Source organism: Neopsephotus bourkii, unplaced genomic scaffold (genome assembly GCF_033783945.1).
Source record: "Neopsephotus bourkii isolate Nb327-2 ecotype Australia unplaced genomic scaffold, CSIRO-AGI_Nbou_v1 NB_53, whole genome shotgun sequence".
Taxonomy (NCBI): Eukaryota; Metazoa; Chordata; class Aves; order Psittaciformes; family Psittacidae; genus Neopsephotus; species Neopsephotus bourkii.
In genome coordinates this window covers 5,135,178-5,159,417 of record NW_026900570.1, presented here as the reverse complement: position 1 = coordinate 5,159,417, position 24,240 = coordinate 5,135,178, and the positions used below count along the sequence as shown (strand labels likewise).

The 24,240-nt window shown below is 36.6% G+C and overlaps 1 protein-coding gene across 1 annotated transcript in view; it reads left to right on the top strand.

Annotated features, from left to right (window-relative positions):
• VIPR2 (vasoactive intestinal peptide receptor 2) overlaps window positions 1-24,240 on the top strand; it is a 47,848-nt gene that overhangs the window by 20,084 nt on the left and 3,524 nt on the right. The window contains exons 5-10 of the mRNA XM_061349544.1: window positions 10,878-10,975; window positions 13,526-13,667; window positions 16,185-16,335; window positions 17,264-17,324; window positions 18,646-18,715; window positions 21,728-21,819. Of these exons, the coding sequence (XP_061205528.1) occupies window positions 10,878-10,975; window positions 13,526-13,667; window positions 16,185-16,335; window positions 17,264-17,324; window positions 18,646-18,715; window positions 21,728-21,819 (614 nt within the window). The remainder of the gene's footprint in view (window positions 1-10,877; window positions 10,976-13,525; window positions 13,668-16,184; window positions 16,336-17,263; window positions 17,325-18,645; window positions 18,716-21,727; window positions 21,820-24,240) is intronic.

The window sequence follows — 24,240 nt, the reverse complement described above, 5'->3', positions numbered from 1 at the left end:
AAGCGTGTAATCTATTATTTTTCTGCTGAAAGAACTTGTCTGCTTCCACAGCTTGCACTGATTTTGCTCAGAATTAAAACATTCAATTTTTATTCCATGTCAAGTGATATATTAGCAGGTTCTATAAAAAGAAACAATTTGCATTATCACATCAAATCTAAACATTTATTTCTTTCCAGTGTCTTTCCTATAAGTGAAGTAGCTACTGCTAACCTTCAACAAAGTTTCAGGTATATCAGTTATTCAAATGATTGTCCTTTTTTTTTTATGTTTCTGTTGAGCTCATGGCAGCACAATGGCAAAATGTCTAGCTTGAGTTGACATGCTAGAATCACACATCAAGGTGTGTTAACCCAACCCAGACCTCACTGCAACCTTTCCTTGACATAATTCGACATCTATCTAGGCTGAACAAGCTAGAGGTGTGTCCTGGCTGTCTTCAGAGTATTAAGCTCTCTGTCAACATTACTAATATATGGGAAGTTGCCTGGAGAATGTAAAGGACTGAAATGTGTCCACTTTATTTAAAATAATGATTGGATCTGTTAATACAGCATTGTCTAATTTTAGCATGAATTGGTCCAAGATTTATTAGATCACACAGAAACCCCAATGTATACAAGTTACCGGCTATGTGATTTGAATGCATAGGGTTATACAAAGACAAAATCATGGAGAGGAAGATCCTCCCGACTTTTAAATGTAGTGATACTCTTGCAGCTTGTGCATAACTAGAAGCATCATCTATGGAAGAAGTATCCCCTCTTTGGCTGGTTTCCTGAAGCACTCACTTACTCTTCAGAGACAACATCCCAGGTGTGCTACCCACTGTGCAGTGCAGATGCCTTACCCAAGACAAGTGGAGTCAAGGCAGTGAGGCCAGGACTGACAAAAGCACTGTCCTGAATGTCTGTAGAAAACAGATTCATTACTACTGTCTGTGAAATGGACCACTGCACTAGACTAATGGATTGTTTGTATCGAGTCTAAATTGAATCCTTCCCTCTCAACAAAATGTAGTGCAGGGCATCCATCTATCAATGCCTTTTCTGCATACCTGTAATTCATGCTATATATATTGACATTACATTCTGCATTTTTCATTACTTTTTCTGTGAGATGTGATTAAGAGACCAGTATTTCTTAACATAAGTACAAAATCATCTTCCATTGACTTCAAGTGAGAAGGACTAGGCCTGAGTATAAGCTGATATTCTCTGTGACAGAGCACATTGGGAATTCTGTTTATTAGGTGCAGACTGTCCAAAGATACTGCAGTGAGGATGCTCACATTCACCAATGCACATATGCTGGTGCACACTTATACAGGCAGCTTTGAAGGTTTGTGCATTTAGAAAGTTGTAATCTCTCCCACTGGGGCTAGGGAACTGTGAATATGAAGATATTCTTACTGACATAGTTAAAATGAATGATGCTACTGTTATTAAGAGATACTTCAGGAAATACTAGTCACATGGTTTTGGGTGATGTTTAGGATTAGGCTGAATTGAAGGAGAAAAATGGCAGAAAAGGGCTATCATTAATTACTTGTATAAAGATTATTAAATACCATGAGGATTACCAATTTTATTGTAGGTATTTTTAATAAATTCTATTTTTCTCTACACTATTCAAAAATGTGTAGAAGTGGCTCATAAAAAAGTGAATTGTCCACAATATGTAATCCATCTCTTTATCTGTTTATATTTAGTCTAATACTACAGGATTTTAGAAATGTCTACTGTGCTATTAATTTTGCAAAAGGAAAGAGCTAGGGTTCTTTATTCCACTTCTGTTTGCATTTACTTCTTTCAGTGTTTCTAAAGCACTGAACTCATTTGCTAGTCCCAGTCCTGATTTTACGTTGTTTGTACAGTGTGAGGTTTTCTGATACATTCTTCTAGAATAAATATTTGGATATTATGGAGTGTGGTCTGACACATGTATCATGAAAATGTAAGATCACAAATTTTAATATAGTTGTAAGTAATATCTGTGAATACTATTCTGTTACATACAGCATTTACTGTAAGGGTGGTGAGGCACTGGAATGGGTTGCCCAGGGAAGCTGTGAATGCTCCATCCCTGGCGGTCTTCAAGTCCAGGTTGGACAGAGCCTGGGGTGACATGGTTTAGTGTGAGGTGTCCCTGCCTATGGCAGGGGTGTTGGAACTAGATGATCTTAAGGTCCTTTCCAACCCTGGCTATTCTATGATTCTATTACAGGAATATCCTAGGATGTTCCTGTCACTTAGGATGATAATGATCATGAATACTTTAGTGATCAGTTATATTTCTGGTTAAATTATTAAAGAGGTGTGAGTTTTTTCTTTTAAGTTAAGGGTGACTTCTGGTCAATAGCAAAAGTCCTTTGGACAAAGAAGCGCACCCTGTCTAAACTTTCTTCAGAGCATTTTGCCCTTCAGCACTGACTTACCCTTTCACCCCTAGAGGTCCTTCCAAACCAAGGCTGAGGTTGAAAGACCCACAGGGTACCTATCAACTTCGCTCAGGAAGCTTCTGTGCTATGTCTGTTACGTAAATATACAGAAGACTTCTGTCTCCTGAACTTGGTAAAAATAACATGAAACTAACTTTAAAGGAAGCATTAGCAGAAAAGGCTGTCTGTCCTGAGAAAACAAAACACAAGTGTGCTTAAGAATAGGTTTTTAAAAAATTGTATTGAAGATCACACTACTTACACAAACTTTAACCAATCCTTTTTGTTTTTGTGTGTGTTTTTCTGTGCCCTTTAAAAACCTGTTAACATTATGTAGCCACTAAAAAAGAAGAAATGTCTTTATAGTCTGGAAAGAAGACTGTAAAAGTTTCTATAAAACTGCTCTGAAAGCTGCTGATGTCTGCTGTGCCTAACCACCAACTGAGTTTATTTCAATGGGAGAAATGTGAATATTTTCCCCAAAACTTCCAAAGTAAATCGTTGGATTTCAGTTTTGGAACCAGTATTGCTCAGATAATCATGCGGATATTTTGCAGAGACCAGCTGTTCTCACCAGTGTTGCAAGGTTTGTTAGACTTGCAGAATATCTCGTATCATTTCATATGAATGACTTGAATCAGCTTTGAATGCAGTTAAAAAATCTAAAGGGGTTTTGGTATTCAGTCTGTTGTTCTGTTTTGCTCAATGCATACCTTCTTTGCATTCATTTTAGTCCTGCCCATCTTGAATATTTTAATTAAGCCCAGAAGTTAAAACTAAAGCTTTTTTGAGACCTGACTAATTACAGTTCACAGAGAATAGTAAGTAAGAAATAAAATATGAGCATCTCACATAACAGACATTGATTTCTATGTGCTGTCAGATTTGGTATTGGTTTGCCTGTTTCTTTTGCAGCAATACAATATAAAGAGTTTGTTTCTAAATGGTACCATGTAAAATACAAAATAGTGACAAATATTTAATAGCTATAGCTGAGTCAGTATTGATCTAAAATAATTTCCTGGTTTTCAACTACCACAACACATTTCAGAATTTAATTATTTGTCTTTCTGGGGGTCCTGTATATTAAATAAATATATAAGTTCAGAACACCATTTCCCAACTGTTTTGTAGAATCACTAGGAGTTACAGAGGTTTTACAAGCAAATTAAGCAACTTCTATGTCTTACGTTCATACAGGAAATTTATGTAGCAGTATGATTGCATCCTCTTTGATGCTGAGTCTCATAAAGTGCTTGCTGCTAAGAAATTGATGTTTTTTCCTTGGTTTTGAAAATCATAATGCCTACATTTAAATAATTATCATTTTAATGTAATGGATTCAAAATGTAGTAGTGTTTACTTAGCTTTGCAATAGTTTGAGAAGCAGGGTTAGTTTTTGATCAGTAGAAAATTTTAAAACACTTAAGATACCTAATTGTTATAATTCTATGCCAGTGAAGTGGTCTGAAAGAAGGGAGTATGTTCATTAGCTACAATATCAAGAGCAGAAAAGAAAATAATTAAAAATCTGTGTTGTATGAGAAAATAATTTCAATTGCATAATTATTTCTTATTTGCTTCTACTTTGAACAAATTGACTATATGTTCAGTGTTAAGGTAACGTCAAAGTACTTCGGGCTGGTTAGCTGCAATCCTGACTTACACCTCCATATAGCTATTTTCATGTTTGGCAAAGCAGACAGATTCAGTCCTGCTGACACTGACAGCTGTTGTGCTGGACTAAAAGTACACAGGATTCTTGTTTTGATTTTAGTCAGGCTGTTTGTTGTAGGGGTCATGTGTGTGTACAGAATGCCAGAAACATTGCCTTAAATAATGTGGGTTTTCCGTTGGAAGACAACCTCTTCTATTCTCCCTGGAGGGACAAAGTGACGGGAGTCATTTCACTTGCAGCCTGCCTGACAGTTATTGTCAAGCTCAGAGCACATGCCTAGAGGCTAAATTAGAGCCACAGTTACACCACTATGTCTGGGCAACTGATGCTTTGTTAGAAAGTTGATGTGGGGCTTCACTTTTATCCTTCATTAAAAATTCTGAAATCAGATACAAATAAGACAGGTCCCGTTTCAAAAGATTCAGCCAGTGGCATATTTTTTAAATAAAACCTAGACAGATTTTTCAAGAGGGTATGGAATGGTAAAAGAAAATTAAAAAAAAATAAATAAACAAGTCAAATTTTTTCATTGGGCTTGTTTCAAACTGCCCAATGCTGAGATTTGAAATAGACATCTTGAATTTCTTTAATAGCATACTATAAAATTGTTCTGCAGTATTGTCTTCTGAAAGATACTCTTGAAGAGAAAAACACAGGGTGTTTTGAACACAAATAATGTCTGGAGCTCACAGCAGCTAGAATTGGAGCTGTACTCATGGCGTGCTCTGTGCTCATTTTAGATCTGGCGAGAATAGCAACTCCTTTTGACCAGTGTCTCCCTTTGAATAAATATAAATTGCAATAGAAGCAATGCATTAAAAATTCACTAAGGCTCAAACTCTGGCTACCCAAAAACTGCAGTCAGTTTTACTGTGTGGTTTTGAAGTAAGCTGAATTGACAAACATAGTATTTAATTTTATTTATGTTTACTTGAATTATGTTATTTTGTAACTGACTTTGAAAATACACATCATCTGAATGCATACAGAGCTGTGTTTACATATTAAAGCCCCTATCGTGAGAATGGTGCAGATTTCAGTGGCTTTTAGTGCATATGTTTCTTTACTGTACAGTACTAGCCTGCATTTTATTCTAATTTAATTGTATTCATGCACTTTATTTTAACTTAACAGGAACTCTGTAATAATGCACATGGAAAACATCTACAGGAGAGCAAAATTACTTATCCTAAAATCAACTTTATAGAGATCTCAAAAAAAAGTAATTCCTCAGAAAAAATGGAAAAAATACTCAGTTGAATTACATAAACCAGATAAACTTGAGTGTTGTTACTCAGTGAAATGGATTCCAAGAAGAGAGGAAGTAAAAAATGTATTGAGTTCAAATTGTTCTTGACATGAAACAACACAGAACATATAAGCAGAATCAAAGCTTTCCCATGGGAACATTGGTCTGACTGCGATTTTCCAGTAATGACTCTGGTCCAGAATCATTTCTATAAACATCTTAGTGCATGCCATATAAAGACTATAGTGACTGTGTATCATTAAATCTGTAAATCAGTTGATACTGTGTTCTTAATATCTGACCATATAATAGGTGCTGTGTCTAGGACATGAAGAAGAGGGTGAAAAGATGCAGGAGTAGCGTGATTCATTCTGAATGGACAAAAATAAGGAAAACCTGAGCAAAGGCAATGCAGACTAAACATAAATATAAATTTGATATACTTGGCACCAGACAATTTATATATTATCTAACCAGAAGTTTTCAAGGCAAGACAAAAATTAATGAGAATATATGATATCTCTTTAGATCTGGTATGCTTGGGCCTTTTAAAGGATTACTAACATCATAAAAATACAATAAATAGATCAGAATTATATGATAACACAAGTACTGACTGTTTCATAAGCGGCAAACTTGTTGAATTGCAGATAATTGCATCAGAAGAAATAACTGGAAGAGTTATTTTACCTATTCAGAGTAAAAGCCGAATGTGAATCCTCTTACCTTACACATCAGGTTTTCTTATCCGGTGGGCACTTACTTGGCTATGTAAGAGTAGGTGTAATATCAGAGCAGGTGCTAGAACAAATTTCTTGGGTCTCAGTCATGTCTGTACCAACAAAATCAGACTCATAAAATTCTTTCCAGTTGTTTACATTCACATTCTTACCACATATTTTAAACCCTGACAGGCTGAAAATGAACTTGCAAATCCAAATTCTTAAAGTTAGATATTTATTAGAGATGTAGGTGTCTAATTACTAGTGTGTTATTGCCTAAACATAGGTATCAAGTGCCATTTGACTGGCCACAGCCATTCTTGGAAAGAGGTGCCACATGTTTTAGATATCCCAGGGCACTGCAAGTAGTGCTAGATGATTAGATTTAAGCGAATAGGTACAGTTTGCTTATTGTGTCAGTGGAACTTATGTTCCACCAAAAGGTAATGTTTGATTCTCCATTTGTTTTTCCTTCATGTATTAATATCAGTGATAATAAATATCAATGACTTGAGGTATTCTGTTCTGACAGGCAGAATACACTTTGGACTGTCTGTGATTTAAGATATTTAAGATATTAAATGTAAAGGTTCTGATACCACTTAACTGAATCATTATATACTACAGTAAGATGTGTAGTATGTTGGTGTTTATGTGTGTTCTACAGCCTGGATTAGTCACTCAGAACCATAAGGACATACACCCATAGTATAGTCTTTAAATCCACTCTCTGCAGTAGATACAGAAACCCTTTGTTTGAATTAATAGTGAAGGATGTTATGACTCATTTTTGAGAAATGAATGTTATATTCAGTGTCAGGTAAAAGCTGAGGACTTGAGTAATGAGCTCTCAGAAATGTCAAACATGTTCAGAATAACTACTTTTCTGTTGTTGAAAGGAAATGTGCAAGTTGAAATTACTTCTTACAGTTTCTGGAATCTTCAATGCTTCATGTAAATACAGGATAAGTAGTCACTAGCAACAGAATTCTGTAATCAAAATTACTAATATCTTTATTGTAAGCTAAATGTTGGGGTTTTTTTCAATTCAAATACTTTTAGGATCCCTGCATCAAAATAAATATTTCTAGTACTGTCAGCTTCCTAATAAATTCTGTGTATCTTATGTGTGCAGAGTTCTTTGCAAAAACTGCAGAAAAAGGAGCTCAAGGCTGTTGTGTGTTAACCCTGACAGGCAGCTCAGCCCCACGCAGCCACTCACTCACTTCCCCACAGTGGGATGGGGGAGAGAATCAAAAGGAGAAAACTCCTGGGTTTGCATAAAGACAGTTTAACAGGTAAAGCCGAAACTGCATGCACAAGCACAACCAACCAAGGAATTAATGCACTGCTTCCCATTGGCAAGGCGATGTTTAGCCATCTCCAGAAAAGCAGGACTCTGTCACACATAAGAGTGACTTGGCAAGATGAAAACCATAACTCCAAACGTCCCCTTCCTTCCCCCAGCTTTTATTGCTGAGCACAGTGTCATACAGCGTGGGATATTCCTTTGGTCCACTGGGGTCAGCTGTCCTGGCTATGTCCCCTATCAACTTCCTGTGCTTCCCCAGCCTCCTCACTGGTGGGGTGGAGTGAGGAGCAGAGGCAGCCTTGTGTAAGCACCGCTCAGCAGTAGCTAAATCATCAGTCTGTTATCAACACTGTTTTCATCACAAATCCAGACCAGCACCCTACACAAGCTGCTGTGAAGGAAATCAACTCTATTGCAGCCAAACCCAGGGCAAAGGCCTAACCCCAGTGTCAGCAGTGAGACTCAGCACAAGAGAGTTTTTTAATGAAGCAAGGAGGTTGCAGGACTAAGACTAATATCTAGCCAGAAGGAACTAATCTTAAATCTGAACGCTTTTCTGTAGTATATACAGAAAAGTATATACTTCGGTCAGTTTAGTTACCTGTTTAACAGCAAATGTGTTAGTTGGCATGTATCAATCTCACTTCAAGTTATTTCTGCTCCTTAGGCAAACCTAGGGCTGTCTTCAGAGAAGATCTTAAAATCGACTCATAGCACACTTTGGCTGTTCAACATCAGAAAAAGACCTTATGGTTGCTTTGTGATTTCTAGAACAATAAATAAGGAAGCTGAATAGGAGGGAATAAATCAGTTCTACTGGGCACTATGAAGGGCCAGGAAACAGTTTACACCAGAAGTCCTGTCTTAAGTGCTTTCCTTTTGAAAGCTATTAAAGAATACAAGTGACAGGAGGCCAGTGGTTACTTTAACATGTTGGGATTTTTTAAGCAACTTGGTATACTAGTATTCCCAGGACAAGAAGGTGGGAAGGGTGTAAAGTTGTCCCTGTGTGCACTCTTCCCAGGTGTTCTGTGCATTGCTTTAGGATATCTGGCACACCCGTGTTTCTGCTTTGCAGTAATATGATGTTCAACATCATAGTTACTATTAAAAGTGTATCTCTGCAAATAATTTCTTTTCCGTGAATGTGAGCAAGAAGTCTTCCACTCTCTATTTAAACAGCACAATTTTTTTGCCATTGTGATTTCTTTTGTAAATGATATTTATCTCCCTCAAGTTTATGGTATTTACATGGTGCATGTTAAGAATTTTTGATTTAGAGGCCATTCAAGCTTCTATTTGTACACTCAGTAGAAATGTACTCAGTAGAAGAGGGGTCTGCAAATGCCAAGGAGATGGTAACAAATAAAACATTGTGGAACTGCTGTGCATGACTGGTAAGCTTTACAGTGTATTTGCAACTCCTGATGTGGACAAGCTCCGGAAATAGAATTCCTTTTTTTTGCATAATACTGTTGAGGGGGGAGGGCTGAGACTGCCAGATTGTTTAGTCATTTATCGAAGCATCCTTTATCCATAATTTTGCAGAGCAGGTCAGGTTGTATAAATGAAAGAGGATACCCAAAGTATTTGTGGTTTCTTGGTGCCATGGGCTGTTGTGATTGCTGCTGAGGTACTGTTTATCACTCTCCTCCCAGCAAATTGCCTGAAGACAGGCTGATGCCGCTTTTGCTATGACAGAAACCAAATTAAAGTAGTGTAGGGATGGTCTGCAGTGCTTGTCTATAGGCACAGGTTTTAGTGCTGCCCAAAAATGAACTGAACTGGGGAGTATAATTTTGCCTTTCTAGCAGGGAATTGAAGGACAGTTCTTCAGAACTGATTTTGTGTGCAATTACATTAAATTTGGGAGGGAAAAAAAAGGGGGGAGGCCAAAAGAATTGTATCTGAAAACAATTTTAGAAACATTATTCAAGAAATATTGGACTACTTAAAGTCCTATTTAGCAAACACAGGATTCATATGGAAAACCAGGATCTTTGAGGGGCATCTAAGTGCGAGTGTTTGTACACTTAGGGTAGCTACACTTGAATTAGTGACTGTAGAGCCTCTTTATTGTCTGTAAAAATGTATCCAATGCAGTCAATGTTGACTGCTTACATAGATACAAGATGTGCTTCCTAGAAGGTCCTATGAAGAGACCCTGCACTGCCTTGAGTATTTATATTTGCAGTGTAGACACACAACAGTAGATGAAATAGAGCCTACAATTTATGCCCAAAGAGAGTCCCTAGCAATGCAGTGAAGCTCTACAGATATCTAGTAGACTCTTTATAGAGAGAAGTAAAGTGATACTTCAGGTTTTAACATTTTAAGTAGCCAGGGACACCAATTTGTTTTTTAAAGGCAACCTTTTTTTAGGATTTTAAGTGAGGAACTTTCTCATGTTCATTCTGATGGCGCTGGAAACTTCATTAAGTCCATTTGCTAAGTGAATGTCCAGCTAATTTTATCATGAATCAGGATTACTAAAGTTACCTCTATGCTCGGCCTTTTAAATGCTATAAAAACAAATATATGAAGTGATTTGCTTTTCCTTTTACAATCTTAGTTTAAGTACTGCTTCCTTGCTACTTTTTACAAACACTTCGAGAAGGTGAGTGATATAGCCATGTGCACTAAGAATTACAATTGTCTGTTATACATAGCACATTCTACACTGCTATTAAAAACTTTATTTTCATAGCATAGTAAAAAAATTCACAGTTTTAATATTTTGCCTACCTTGACTGGAAAATAATGTCAGTCTAATGATGTTTTTGTAGGCACAAATGAAGAAGCAGCTTAATTCTGAGCATATTTACCATTATTTTTCTTAAGGATTTAATGTAATATGTAGCTGGTAAATGTACAGATAATTGCAGTTAATCAGCGGGCTGTGCACTTCAGCCTGCTTTTCCTCTGTTAGAAAATTTCCTTTCCAAGTTTTCGCATATAACTTTGCTAAAGAAGGTTATTTGGGTCACCATTTAATAAAGTATTTGAACATTTATATTAGGAAATTAAGGATACTTAAGCCTGCCTTTAAAATTAAACTTAAGTATAAATGCATTAGAAAGTACACTGTGGCAGGACTGAGAGAGATTCTGTCTTTCAGAGATAATACATTCCTTCAAACTGTGGCTCATTTTTCCCACTTTGATCGTGTTTATGGAAGTTGATAAGTTTGATGCTTTGTGTGACATGGGACAATCAGCTGAAATTGTACCAGCTTGTGTGGCTAAGTTTTGAGTTCCTGAGACTGTATTCTTTACTGAGGTCATTTGGCTTGGGATGTTGCATTGCAGAAATATTTTGGAATGAAGATGAAACATTCTCATCCTGTACTGTAGAGCAAAAAGTGAAAATAATGGTACTTATTTAGCCTTCAGAGGTAGTTAGTGGAAAATTACATCATTTTACAGTCAATTTTACATACCATTAAGTGGTTTCTGCATATATATTTTTCTGTGCAGGTCAACTTCTATGTAAGGGTGAAGGCAATTTATACCCTTGGACACAGCGTATCTCTGATTGCTCTTACAACAGGAAGTATAATTCTTTGCCTTTTCAGGTATGTACTTTCATGAGTAAATACAAGCAGCAATAAGACGGTTTTAACTTTGCCTGATTGCTCAGATATTTAGGAAAAGCATCGGGTTTACACTTTTCTACACTGAATATGTGCAGGTTTTTTAATGAAAGAAAACATGGAGTAATATGAATTTAATTAATTGTAGGTAAAGTGTTTATGACAAAGAAGTGGAAATTCTTTTTTAGGTACTACAATGTAACTTCTGCAGTCCGTTAGATATTGTTTATGTACTGTCTGGCAGAACAGGTACAGCCTCAGGTCTTTTCAGTTGTTCACAATATCAGTTATAAGCACATGAAAGACACAACCATGTGGAAAGAAGAGTTGTTTCTGAAGCTTTCCATGCAGTTGCAATATTCTGCTTCCCATTTCTTCCAAAGAACTGGCCTTGATTTTAATATTCACAGAAACATCATGTGGGTTCTTATTATTAATATCTGTAAAGGACACATTTAGAAGAATTGTAAAAGGAAAGGAGTTTATAACTGGCTAATCTTTTAACCTCAAAACAAAGACTTAAAATGTGAATATCTATAAATACCTTGCCAGACTAAGCTGACAGCATTTTTCAAGTTACTATGGTGCCATTCCCCACATAATATTCTATTTACTTATTATAATTAGAGCTAATTGGTAACTTTCCAGCACAATATTTTTGTGTTGGAGGTTGCCAGTTTTTCAGACACATTCTTCCTTCTGCAAACTTAATTTATAAACAGCAAAGTTAGTCATTTTGATTTAGCCAAAAGAAGTTGCTTTACTCTTCTTAGAATGCAAGTTGCTATTTCTTCATTTTTAATGTCTGTTTTAATATAAAGTTTTAGAAAAGTGGGGATAAAAATGATTGAAAATAAATACTATTTTTCAGGTATTTTAAAAAAGGTTAATTTGTTCCAATAAATTGTAGAACAGCATATTTCTATATAACACTGACATTCTGGGTTTTACTGTAGACCTTACTACCTTCAGGGTTACTCCTGTGTAACAAAACCTTCCAAACAAATGTCACTTTCTCTGACACACGTTTCTTACCAAGTAGAACAGTCTGACTCTCCATCACTTCAGTAAGATGTGCTCTCACGTGCATCAACTGTTTGTAAATGTTCTTCATATGGTTGTTATGTATCATGAGGTAGTCATATCAAAGCAATAAGCATGATAGCTTTTGTTTTATTGTTAACAGCATTTCTTTGTTATTCTGAATCATCACACATACGCCAAGTAAAAATACTTTCTTGCTCTCTACCTCCAAAATATTGGTTTGACAGCCTTGTATGTATCCCGCATTTATTATTTCAGCTACTTAACTGGATGAAGAACTAATCATATAAACTAGTTACTCAAGAAAAATGTTTTCCTCACATTTGCAGCTTGCGTGTATTTCTGAATTCCATAGGAGCATACGCTGCAGTCCAACATAATAGTGGTATTTCAGTTTTTCGCAGAACCTGTTTCAGCAAAGGACATGCATAGCCATAGCAATAACTGGACTTTTGACAGCTGCTTTAAGTTCAGTCTGGTATTATGTCCTTTGCCAAGCTGGGGGTTAGCAAGATGGATTTGTTATTTATTTCCCTACACTCACTGTATCCTTGCTTTAATACTTTTAGAATGGATTATTTAGGGTTCTTTGGCAGAAATCAAAATGCAGAGACTACTTGGAAGCTGCCAGTGCACACCACCATAACATCCTATTGCATCTTCACTCTTCCATTGCCTGCTCTTGCTAAATTGCCCTGGCTTCTGGCTTTTTTCCAGGTGCAGTTCAAGGTGCTGCTATTGACCAAAAAATCCTCTTAGCAATTTGGTTTCTGGGGATTTGCTATTAAAAAAAAAAACAAAAAACCAAACATAAAAATTCTGTTACATGGGAAGATCTTGAAGGGGATGTCTTTTAAGTGAAAAGCCCTCAATTTACGTCCTGCTTCCCCTGAACACTTACTTGGGATGTCTGATTCGTCATTTGTTTGTCAGGCTTTCACGCAGCTGCTGGACTAAAGACAAGTTTTGCATCTCCCTGGATAGAAAAGATAGGCTATCTAATGTTTTGAATGCGTTTTGAATGCATTTTGAATTGTTCCTACATACTCTCACATCATAGGATGAAAAACCATTCTGTAGCAAAATGCAGGAGTTAAATTAAACATCAAATCAGCAACTGTAAGTGAGAGCATGTCTGAAATATATCCAGGATAACCAAAGTTTTATTTGCAAGAAAAAAACTGGGATGAGTGCACACACAGATGGATATAATAATCTATATTTATTGTCAGCATATTTGAAGTGTGGGAGAAATAACACTGGGATCTTTTGGTCTGCTGAAAAGGAGTAAGAGATACTTCATTTGTGTATTTTGGACAGCCCACAATAATGATGAGAATGGTGATAAAAGAAAACAGCAAGGCATCACTGTCAATATGACAGAGGAAAGGGTTCACATTACTAAGAAATGACTGGAAAGTAGTAGAAGTCTGTTCAAGAGATTTCTGACTCAAAATCTAAAATGCTGGTTTTTAAATCTCTTCTTAGAAAACTTCATTGCACTCGGAACTACATCCATCTGAACCTGTTCCTCTCTTTCATTCTGAGAGCAATCTCTGTTTTAGTCAAGGATGATATTCTCTATTCCAGCTCCAACACAGCTCACTGTCCAGAGGATCAAACCTCATGGGTAATAAACCTCATTTGCTACCTGGTACAATACTGTTGTGTCACTAATTTTTTTCTCCCTCTTCCTTTTAAATGTTTAGGAATACTAATCTGGCAGTGTAGACAATTCTGCAGAGAATATAATGACTAGCAAAATGGTCTGTTAGAAATAGCCAAGGAAAGAAGGCTGAAACACAAGTAAGAGAAGTTACTTACAAACATGCAAGTTCATAAAGGGACAGCACATCATCTGCTAAAAGAAATCATTACCAGTTATAGCCCAGAATAAAGATGGCCACCGTATTTATCAGCTGGGAGAGTTTAAGGCAAACAGGAGTGCCATCAGCTGGAAATGGTTAAAGGCAGTTTTGTCTGGGAGTGTTGCAGCAGCTCTGTCAGTGGTCAAGGAACTGGACAGGTGTCAATGGAGAGAGCAAAATGAGTCATGGAATTAAATATTTGTAGGAGGTGTTTTTATTAACTTGTCTATACTTTCTGGTTATGACAGAAGTTTGTCATCTGCATTCTTGGCAATCTATTTACTGCATTTTCATGCACAGGGTTTAGAAAAATCTCAAGTCTTGCTGTTAAAAGACTCCTCACTATGTGACATTCTGCATTTTTTGCCTCCATTGTTTCAGTGAAAAGTGCTGTGAAGAATCTTACAAATACTGCTGAATACCTTCTGAATTTAATTTACTGCAGTTTAAGCTTGTGAGAAAAAAATGGAAGGTAGATATTTCTACATCAATGAAACCATATTGTCCCAAAGTATAAAGTTCTTAGCAGTGACTACCCAGCCATATGTAAGAATTTGTAATCTGGGGTATTTCTAATGAAGACAAATAGGCTCTGAGTTAGTAGAGCCAAGGAAGGCAAAGTAGCTAGTAGGCAGACTGCCAAGGGTAATCAAAAGTTCTTAGGTCCGTGAAAGATTAGCCAATGGACTCTCAAAAAGGAAAACATTTTGATGTGAGGTTTTTGTATGTAAATTGAGAATGTAAGACAGAGGGGTATTAGAATTTAAAAGAGATTACAAAAATTTTAGACTTTAGGTTCTAACCTGGTGGTAAGTAATCATAAGCATAAAAGCAAATTTCAGCTTGCATTTTGAAATGTTTTATTTTCTCCTTGTTAAATATTCTGGCCCATTACTGATCTGCAATGGATATCCCTTCAATGGATACAGAATCCAGAGGTAAGATTAGTCTTACAGACTGAGATGACTGTTTCTCTGGGCTTATGTCTTTCTCACTGAACAGTTTATCTCATCTGCTTTAAGGCTTTCTCTGGACATGCCTGTCTCTCTTCATAAGCTGATCAGGAGCTAGTTGGCTAGTTACTTTTGTAGGCAGCTAAAATTATGCAGCTAAAATTAATCAAAGCCTTTGGGCTCTTACTTAGTTGGCAATACACGCATTTCCACAGGCACATGTATAAGCATGTATATAACTTGAGATGCACTGAGATATCTGAGACACCAGAAGAGGCTGATGGATACAAAGAAGTATCTCAAGGAGGTCTATGCCCTTCTGGCTTAGCAGCTGGTGACTGGAGTGCTCGAGGGCATCTCACTTTGTAATAGACACCTATATTTAGAAAGCGGAATCAATCACTAAAAGAGTAAGTTACCTACTTAGGTATTTGGCTTACTTAGAATTTTAACGGAAACAGTGGAGGCATGAAGGGGATTTAAAATGGGGAAGGGAGTAAAGCAGGCAGAAATTACAAGTTTTATTTAGTCCATACTGTTTAGTCTGTTACATTCACCATATCATCACATTTCACAGCTTAGTCTCATCAGAAACATTATGTTCAATTCTCACATCTCAGAGCCCTGCTGGAAAGTACAAAGTAACAGCAGCCAGCACTGTGGAACATCATCAGCACAGACAGCTGAAAGTTAATTCTGAAGGGCAGCACAAAGACTATAAGTATATTGGGACCTCATTTTCTGATACGTGATTATGTGTTTTGTTAATTAAGAAACATTAAAGGACTTTCTAAAGGGGAAACATGATTTTTTGAAGTCCATTCCACTTTTTCTTCTAAGTCTACATATTCATCATGAAAAGTTATGTTTTTCACTCAATTTCCCATTATCCTTGAAAAATTCATAAAGCAGTTTCTTTGTTAAGTTTTACTATGTTAGGAAGTCAGCTGGGATTTTAATATATTTATTAGCCATTTAGCAGATGATAATTTAATATAATAGCCAGTCATTAACTATTGCATTTATTGATAACTGTCACCTTTTACAATATTTATGTTATGTTACACCTTTTACAATATTTATGTTATGAAGTTTTCAAAATTTCTGAGTGAATTTTATATGAGCCATCTAAATAATTTTTTATTATTCATTTCTTTCTTATAAATACAGTCACTTTTACAATTCTCAATTTGCTTGACTGAGGAAAAATATTTCTACTGGACTTGGGTTACTAGTATTACATGGCGAGTTAAGATCTATAGCTATATAACAGAATAACACAGCATCTTACCTGCAACAACTTTGATCCTTATTCTCTTATTGCAGGTGGGCTGCAAGGCTATTTTGGTGTTTTTTCAGTATGGTGTTATGGCAAACTTTTACTGGCTCTTAGTTGAAGGACTTTACCTTCACATCCTCCTTGTGCTGATATTCTCCCCCAACAGGCATTTCACAATCTACCTGCTGATTGGATGGGGTAAGAACTGAACCATCTTCCAATTGGATTCTTTTATCTGTATGAATATGTTAGTCAGGTTCAGTATTTCATACCAAGGTAATCACACCATTTCTGTTGGGTGACTCATCAGACTCATTAGTTACTCAGTTCATTTCCACCATAGGTTACAGCCATTGTACTGTGGGAGAGTGGGCACAAAACTGCTGAGGCATAACTGCTAGCTTGCTCCTTGGCATGGCTCCGACCTCTGCCAATCAGCACGATGATTAGGGCTTGTTCAGGATATAGCATGGTGCAAGGACTGCCACTTCAAAACATACCACTCAGGCTGTCCTACTTTGGGAGGAAGTAGAAAGTTAAGCTGCACAGCCACAGGCTATGTTATGACATTTACATTTTTGAAAAGCCCAGTAATATTGTCCGAGTGGTTTTAAATACATGTATTCCTTTCATTTCCAGAAAGAGAAATGGTATTTATATGGAGCACTTTAAAGTTTCCAGTAATAGGTGGTCATAAAAACATTTAGGTATTGCTGGGAAACAGGAATAAACTAGTGTATGGAAATTGTTCCTTATGAAATGATTTACGCTTGGGGTTTATGGTGTAGTCCTTGGAAGCGTGTTGGGAATATATAACTTGTATCTATCTGGAGGTCATTGTGACAGCTTGAAAGATGCCTAAGAAAGGCATGTTCTTTGGGTATTAGTCATTATGGCTGCATTGTCATAAAAAAAACCCCTGCAGTCTTTGTAATACATTGCTTACATCACATAGCGTCAGACGGGCTTCTCCTTCCATTCACTAAACTGTTCATTGTATGATGTATATTTGGGGAATAATTTACTAGTAGCCTGAACTGGTTTTGGGGGGTTTTTTGTTTGGTTTGTTGGATTTGTGGACTTACATTTTTGTGATCCTCCTCTAAACCTCATTGGAATTTTCCAGGAATTCCTACCATATTCATTATTACGTGGACAGTGACACGAATTATTTTAGAGGACACTGGGTAAGTTGTGGGGTAAAGAAATTTTAAAGCCTCCAACTGCACCAGTACAACCCTTGCTTTGGGTATGGTGGTGTTTACTCAAAGCTAGTTTGCTGTTCTGAAAGGGACGAGCACAGAAATGGCAATAAAGGGACAGGAGTTTAGGAGCTCTTCAGCGTTTTGCTTATGCTTGCTGTTTATTTGAAAAACTCTAGGGGCAGGAGAGGGAAGAGATAGGTTATGACTAATGTTGCCCCCTGAGGCCCATATTTAAAGCTATCTGCTTTGGAAGTCATAGTAATACTTAAAATGGCAGTGGGGTCCTTGGGTTCAGTGCTGTAATACAGCGCAGTAAGGTGTGGGGCATTCCTATTTGCTAACTAGCAACTCAAAAGATTGACATCTGGATAACTTAGTGTATATCTAAACTGCATTCCCAGAAGTGAAGCAGTGTGATGTAAACATGTATAAGATGTACAAAGTCAGGTAAAACCATGACTAACTAGAGGTAGGCATGGCTTCTGGCATGGAGAAGTGGAACTGAGATGAGAATTTTGTAGGAAGAGACCTGATGCTCCTGCTGCCCCTGAGGCATGGGAGAGCATTCCTAGCTGGTGGGACAAATAGTTTTCACACTCCTTTTTTGAACCTGACTAATGTTTTTCAATTGATTCTGTAATTAAAGTGAACAGTCAAGTCCTATATAATTTCTAAGTTTTCTTTGCAAGACCTTTATCATGTAAACTGAAGACTAACTCATTTTTCCTTTGTCAGTATGATCACTGAGGAACTCTGAAGGATATTGCACTTGCTTAAGATTAATCTTTCAAAGCACTTATTCCGAGAGTATTTGGATGAAAAGTGATGAGCCCACAGTGAAAATTAAATTTTCCATTTTTCAGACAAAGTTTCAGGTTCAATCTCTCATTTTTCTAAACCAGCTCCAGCCATCTTTAACCTAAATATCCCACTAAGAATTATGTCATTTCAATTGTACCTATGTGTCAGTTGATTTAGATCTTCCTACTAGCCAGAGGCTGGTATTAAGTGCTTTTTGGAAAAGCGTCCTTCCACAAAGTGAAACTGAGCTTGGTTTCCCTAAAGGCCAGTGTACTCCATGATTTTTAATGGTACAGTCTAGTGTGCCTGATGCTTTAGCTAATTAGAATATGCATATTAAAACCAGGGAAATAAAACCAGGAAAAGATTGAATGCCAAATTCTAAGATAGAACAAGCATTATTTTAGTGTGTTTTGACTTGTGTATAAGAAATTCTCCTTACAGGTCTTGCTTGCCAGATGATATTAATGTCAACATCATTTTCCCTCTTTCTTTTTTATAGTTGCTGGGATACAAATGAGCATGGTGGTCCCTGGTGGGTTATACGAATACCAATTTTAATTTCTATTATAGTAAGTAAACTTTGAAGCATGAATTATAGATCAGTTCAGCATTGTGCAGTGCATATAGCCATTATTCTTCACTGCTAGCTACAGATGAGCAAGAATTCTGTTTTAATGAAAAGAAATTGTGCTGTAGGAGAAATGTTAAACAGATGCCAAGGCCATTAAAATTTGTTGCCTTCAGAATTTATCTGCCTCCAATTAAATGAGCAGTTGCTTTTATTTGTATGTTGTTCTTTCTTTAACATCTCTCTCGTTTATGAGCTGGGGGGGATGGGGGGGGCAAAAATCTAATTATACTTCAGTGAATTGTGAATTTGATTTTGTGTGTAGACAGTCCTGCAATTGAGAATTCGATATTATTGTAGCCATAAAAAAAAACTATGCCTATGTATATCTTCCTTCAATTGGTAGCCTACTGAAATATATATTGAACATGAAGTATTTACAAAGAATATCATTTGAGAATGCTTCTTGGGGCTTTTCTTATGTGGCTTTCATTAGAACTACTGGAGTAGCAAAATAAAATTGTTTCATTTACTCTGGGCATAATATACTCTGGTTATAAGCCCATTTCTGAAAACAGTCACAGTGCAAATTAATAAATTTCAGATACACTTGTTTTATTTTTAACATTTTCATCAGAAAAAATAGGGCATTATTAGATTACACAGGATTTCAAGAGTGCACATTATGCTTGGGCTTGCATTTCACTCTGTGCCAGCTGAAAATCATTTTGAGATCACTACTTATCATCTTCATCAGAATGAATTCTACAGTGTTTAAAGAGAAAGCAGAATAGGCGTACGTGTGAAATGACATAAGGACTCATAGAAAAGATACTTTATGATATGAAGAAATGGGCATGCAACAGAAATACACCATGAAGACAGAAAGTGTACCTCAAAGGAGAGGGAGAATGGGGTATAGTCTAGAGTGAAGAAAATGTTCTGAAAGATGAAAGTAAAACAAACTACGTGATGTTTATACAAAGATGAAAGTCTGTTCTCTGGATGTTCAGTTTAAACAGCTACCTAGTAGACAGCTGAGACTTCATGTGCCAGAAAGCAGTGCTTCTCCAAAGTCCCAGAAGTTATCAGAAGTTATCCAAGTGCTTATTGACAGACCTGAATTGCAGCTGGATCTTAGCAAAGACTGGGGAATGAGTTCTGAGCTAAGAAAATGGAGTACTGGTCAGTCAGCAAAAGTCCACTATATTCGAAACTTATTTTGCAAATGACCTTTTTTGGGTTGCTGGGTGGACATGTTTAGCATATGCTGTCTCCTTACAGATAAGTTTCTTCTCCTAAACAGCATGTTTTAGGGTTGAGAACAACTAAGGATCACCAAGTGATTATGCAGCGTGTAGTGTGTGAAGCCACTTCCTTCCCTGATTAGATGATTTTGCAGCTGCTTGATCAACTACAATTTGCATTTGGGAAGTTAAGCTGTGAAAGGTAGTTATAAAAGCAGTGATACTCACCCTTTTAAGTAATGCACCTTGTTGAAGCGTCAGACTACAACCAGCATGTTCACTGTGGCAACTTTGCACAGCATACGTTCATAGAGCAAGAGGAACTAATGAAATGACATGTAAAATTGGGTGAAAAACACAGCATTAATGAGAACATAATCTTCAATATACGTACACCATGATAAGCTTCAACGTTTTCTATTACCTGCTAGGAAAAATAGAAGTTGAAGATTCAAATCTTTGAGTAATGAGACCAGTGTGCCTGCCATTCAACAAAGAAAATAGATCATTGCAAGTTCTTTGGATAGGTGTTGTGAGAGTCATGATTTTTCTCAAAACAAGTATGATGTCGCTTCCTCTTACTCATTCACACAGTGCCTTCAGTCTGCTCAACAATGTAGGAAGACTGGAAGATTCAAAGAGAATGGTGACAAGGGTGACCAGGAATAAAAAATGTCTTCAGCAGTAGGGAGAACATCTGTGTAAGTAGTCAGTGTGGTGAACACAGGAAAACGCTGAAAGAATCTGAATTTCAGGAAAATAAAGGAGAGCAGAACAATTAAGCTGAGAACTCTGATTGACAGCCTTATGTAATGGCATGAAAGCAAACTCTGGGTGTGGCTGATACTGAAAATCTTTAAGAGAAGGAAGAACAGTGAAGAAAAGAAGAGTACAATAGAGCCTGATTGCAAGGATGATGCCATGAATATACTTTTGAAAGATGGAGGAAATCAAGAAAAAGTTTTTAAGGAACAGTAGTTTAACCACATCAGATTTAACAAGAAGTCTGCTTAGTCTTCATACCATATTCACTCTCTTCCACTGATTTCTGTGTTAACTCCAAAAATTTCACTGCTTAGAATATCACACTTCCTGTAAGGTTATTACCCAAGAGTAAACAGTGTTGTGAGAGCAAGTTCTGAGGTGCCTCTTCAGAGTGGGCATGGCTTCAGTTCACAGAATGATAGAATAATAGAATGGTTTGGGTTGGAAGGACTTTAAAGCTCATCCAGTTCCGATCCCTCTGCCTTCGGCCGGACACCTCCCACTAGACCAGGTTTCTCAAAACCCCATCCAGCCTGGCCATGAACACTGCCAGACAGAAAATATTAAATGTCAAGGTGGGAGGCAACAGAAGATCAACATGGTGTACAGGACTCACGTTTTCCTTTGGGATTCTGGTCGTGAATCCTCATGAGAATTTAGGACAATGCTTGATTGCACTAAATCACATCCAGTGTCCCATCTTTCTAGGAAACCTGCCTTCAGCTGAGACTTTGGAAGGAGGGCAATTTGACAGCTAGGGCTTTCAAAGGCTTTTGCCAGACAGACTAGAAATCGTGGCCATGCAAAGGTGCACTGAACGTAGCAAAACTAGCGAGGCAGAAAACAGACAATAGATTCAACAGTGTAGGACTTGATGTGTTCTGGCAGGAGGCACACAACACCCACTGCTGAGCCGATATGTCTGCTTTGATAGGCATTTCTTTCTGCTGCACACTGAGTGAGGAAGTAAGAAATCACCATTATATTTGTTTTCTTTGCAGGTGAATTTTATACTTTTCATTAGTATAATAAGAATCTTACTGCAGAAGTTACGATCTCCAGATGTTGGAGGAAATGACCAGTCACAGTACAAGTGAGTCATGTTTTCAGATATTCTATACAGAACCAAAATAATATCTGTAAGATTTCCTCTGTTGAGACCTGCTACCAACAATTGCTGTGATACTGTAATTACATTTAATTCAGAAATACATTCAGATGTGGTTTAATAAAGATCTTGTCACTATGCTGAAATAGAGATTTATATAATTTTGTGAGACACTAAATTCAATGAAGAATAGGCAGTTTCATGAAGACCAACAAGGCACTCTTGAATTTGATTTTAATCAATGAATGAATATGCTGATGCAGAAAATATGGAGTAATATCTTTCTGTTAATGTGTAAATATGTCAGTTCAACATAACAGAAGTTTCAAGATTTAAACCTCTTTGCTTTAACCTCCTAAAAGCATTTTTTTTAACTTTTCATTTCTAAAATACTTTTGTTGTAATATTTACATACATTTTAAGAGCTGTTGTTTCCAAACAGCAAAAAATGAAATATAACGCTTTATGTTGATTTAAAATAGCATTTTTATTTTTCTGGAGGAAAGCAAGGACTTCTGATTTTTTACAGCTTCTTTTCTGTTTAGGTTTTCTCCTTTGTGTTTTGGTTTGAACATCAAATCTTACCATTGTTTCCACAGATTTAGAATCAAGGAATGGGGAGCAATTTAAATACATTGCTAAAATTGGACTTGTTCTTTATTATATTTCTGTATCATTTATTGTTGTTTATTATAATAGCTGCTGGATATTATAATTCCGAATCAAGTCTCTGTTGTATTAGGTCCTATTTTAAAGCTCAGACACTGAGTTTGACACTTCAGGATATTAATATGATATTTCAATGATAAAACCTAACATGAACACTGAAAATTCAATCCCATGCAAGTGGCATTTGAAAATGTGCTCCTGGATAACATCTTTTCTTCATTTAAAAAATACTGAATTCCTATCCTAAGAGCAGATAAAACATGGTGTGCTGAAGTAAAGTATATCTTTAAATCCAAGAGAATTAGGACTTTGTGTTTTGTAAATGACATAACACATTTGATAGAAAAAATGAAGAATTCTGATGCACCATGGAAAAGGTGACATGACTAGATTGACATGAGGCTTTGCTTCATAAAGCTTCAAGGGTCCTTTTTTCTGTTTGCTGCTTGGATTATCTAAACACGTGGGAGAAACAGATCAACCTAGATAAAATTATGCAGCTGCCAGATTTTTATTTAGCACTATGACTGACCTATGAGCAGGACATCCCCTCAAATTCTTGTGACAGGAACTTTTCTGTTTCCATTGGGTATTTATGTAGTTTATGAAAATGAGGCATTCCCTTCCTATCAGTCCCATCATTTTCCACAGTTTACTTCATAGTATAAATTGTTCATTAATAGCAACCTTGTCCTTCATTATTCAACCCTGTGAATATTTTGCTTTTAGCATTTGATTGCCTGAATAAGTTTGGATTGGATGGTCTTTAGCTGATACCCATGGGAACAGTAGATTAACCTCCTCAAGAAATACTGCATTTAGAGAGCAAATTAAAGGTCTGGAAAGCTCCTTTTTCAAAATGCAAATGCGTTTTCTAAAATACAGAGAATAACAAGGCTAATTTTTATGTCCCTTTCCTTCACTAGAATGGAAGTGCAGTATAGAGCAAGTGACATCAGCTAGACAAAAAATATTAAACCAAGAACTGAAAGTGAAATATAAGTCTAAAATGAATAAGAATGCAAATCGCCATTTTTATTTCCTTCCTCTGTCCACTTGCTTGTACCTGGTTCCATCCTTTCTGTTGATCAGTTTACTTTTGCAATGGGTAAGGTTAAGCTCAAATTTAAATCCAGTTTTCTATTTCATTTTGGAAACCAGGAAATTTGCTGCCATCCTTATCTCATCCAGTTGTTAATGAATTTCTTATGGTAAAGAAATCCTATTTGTCCCGCTTACTGGTAACACCTTTAGATGTGAGGGGTTTACTATTGAGAAACTTTGCTGTCAGAATGTATTATTTCCACGTAAACAGATGCAGCTTCTGGGACATTAAGAAGAATGGAAGGCCATGAAAAATGACACATAAAAAGTAAAAGTGCTTGAAATACCTTTATCTTCTGTTAAAATAGGTGAATTCACAACAGCATCCTTTCATTGTTGAATCAAGACAGCAATGAATGAAGGGACTCAACATTATAACTTCTTTAATTCTATCTGATACTAGAGATGCATAATCATGCATGGCTGGCCCTGTATAATATATAAAACTGATGTTGTTAGATTGAAATAAGTGACGGATGAGGGATAATTAGCAATTCATCATTTCAGTGGTTTCACAGGCAGTTTGTCAGACCTGCTCTGCTTAATAATTTAAAGTTCTCCTTCCTTCAGTAGGGTCTTGTGCTAAAATGTATTATGTAATTGACATTAAAAATTAGTTAATGGTATATGCCC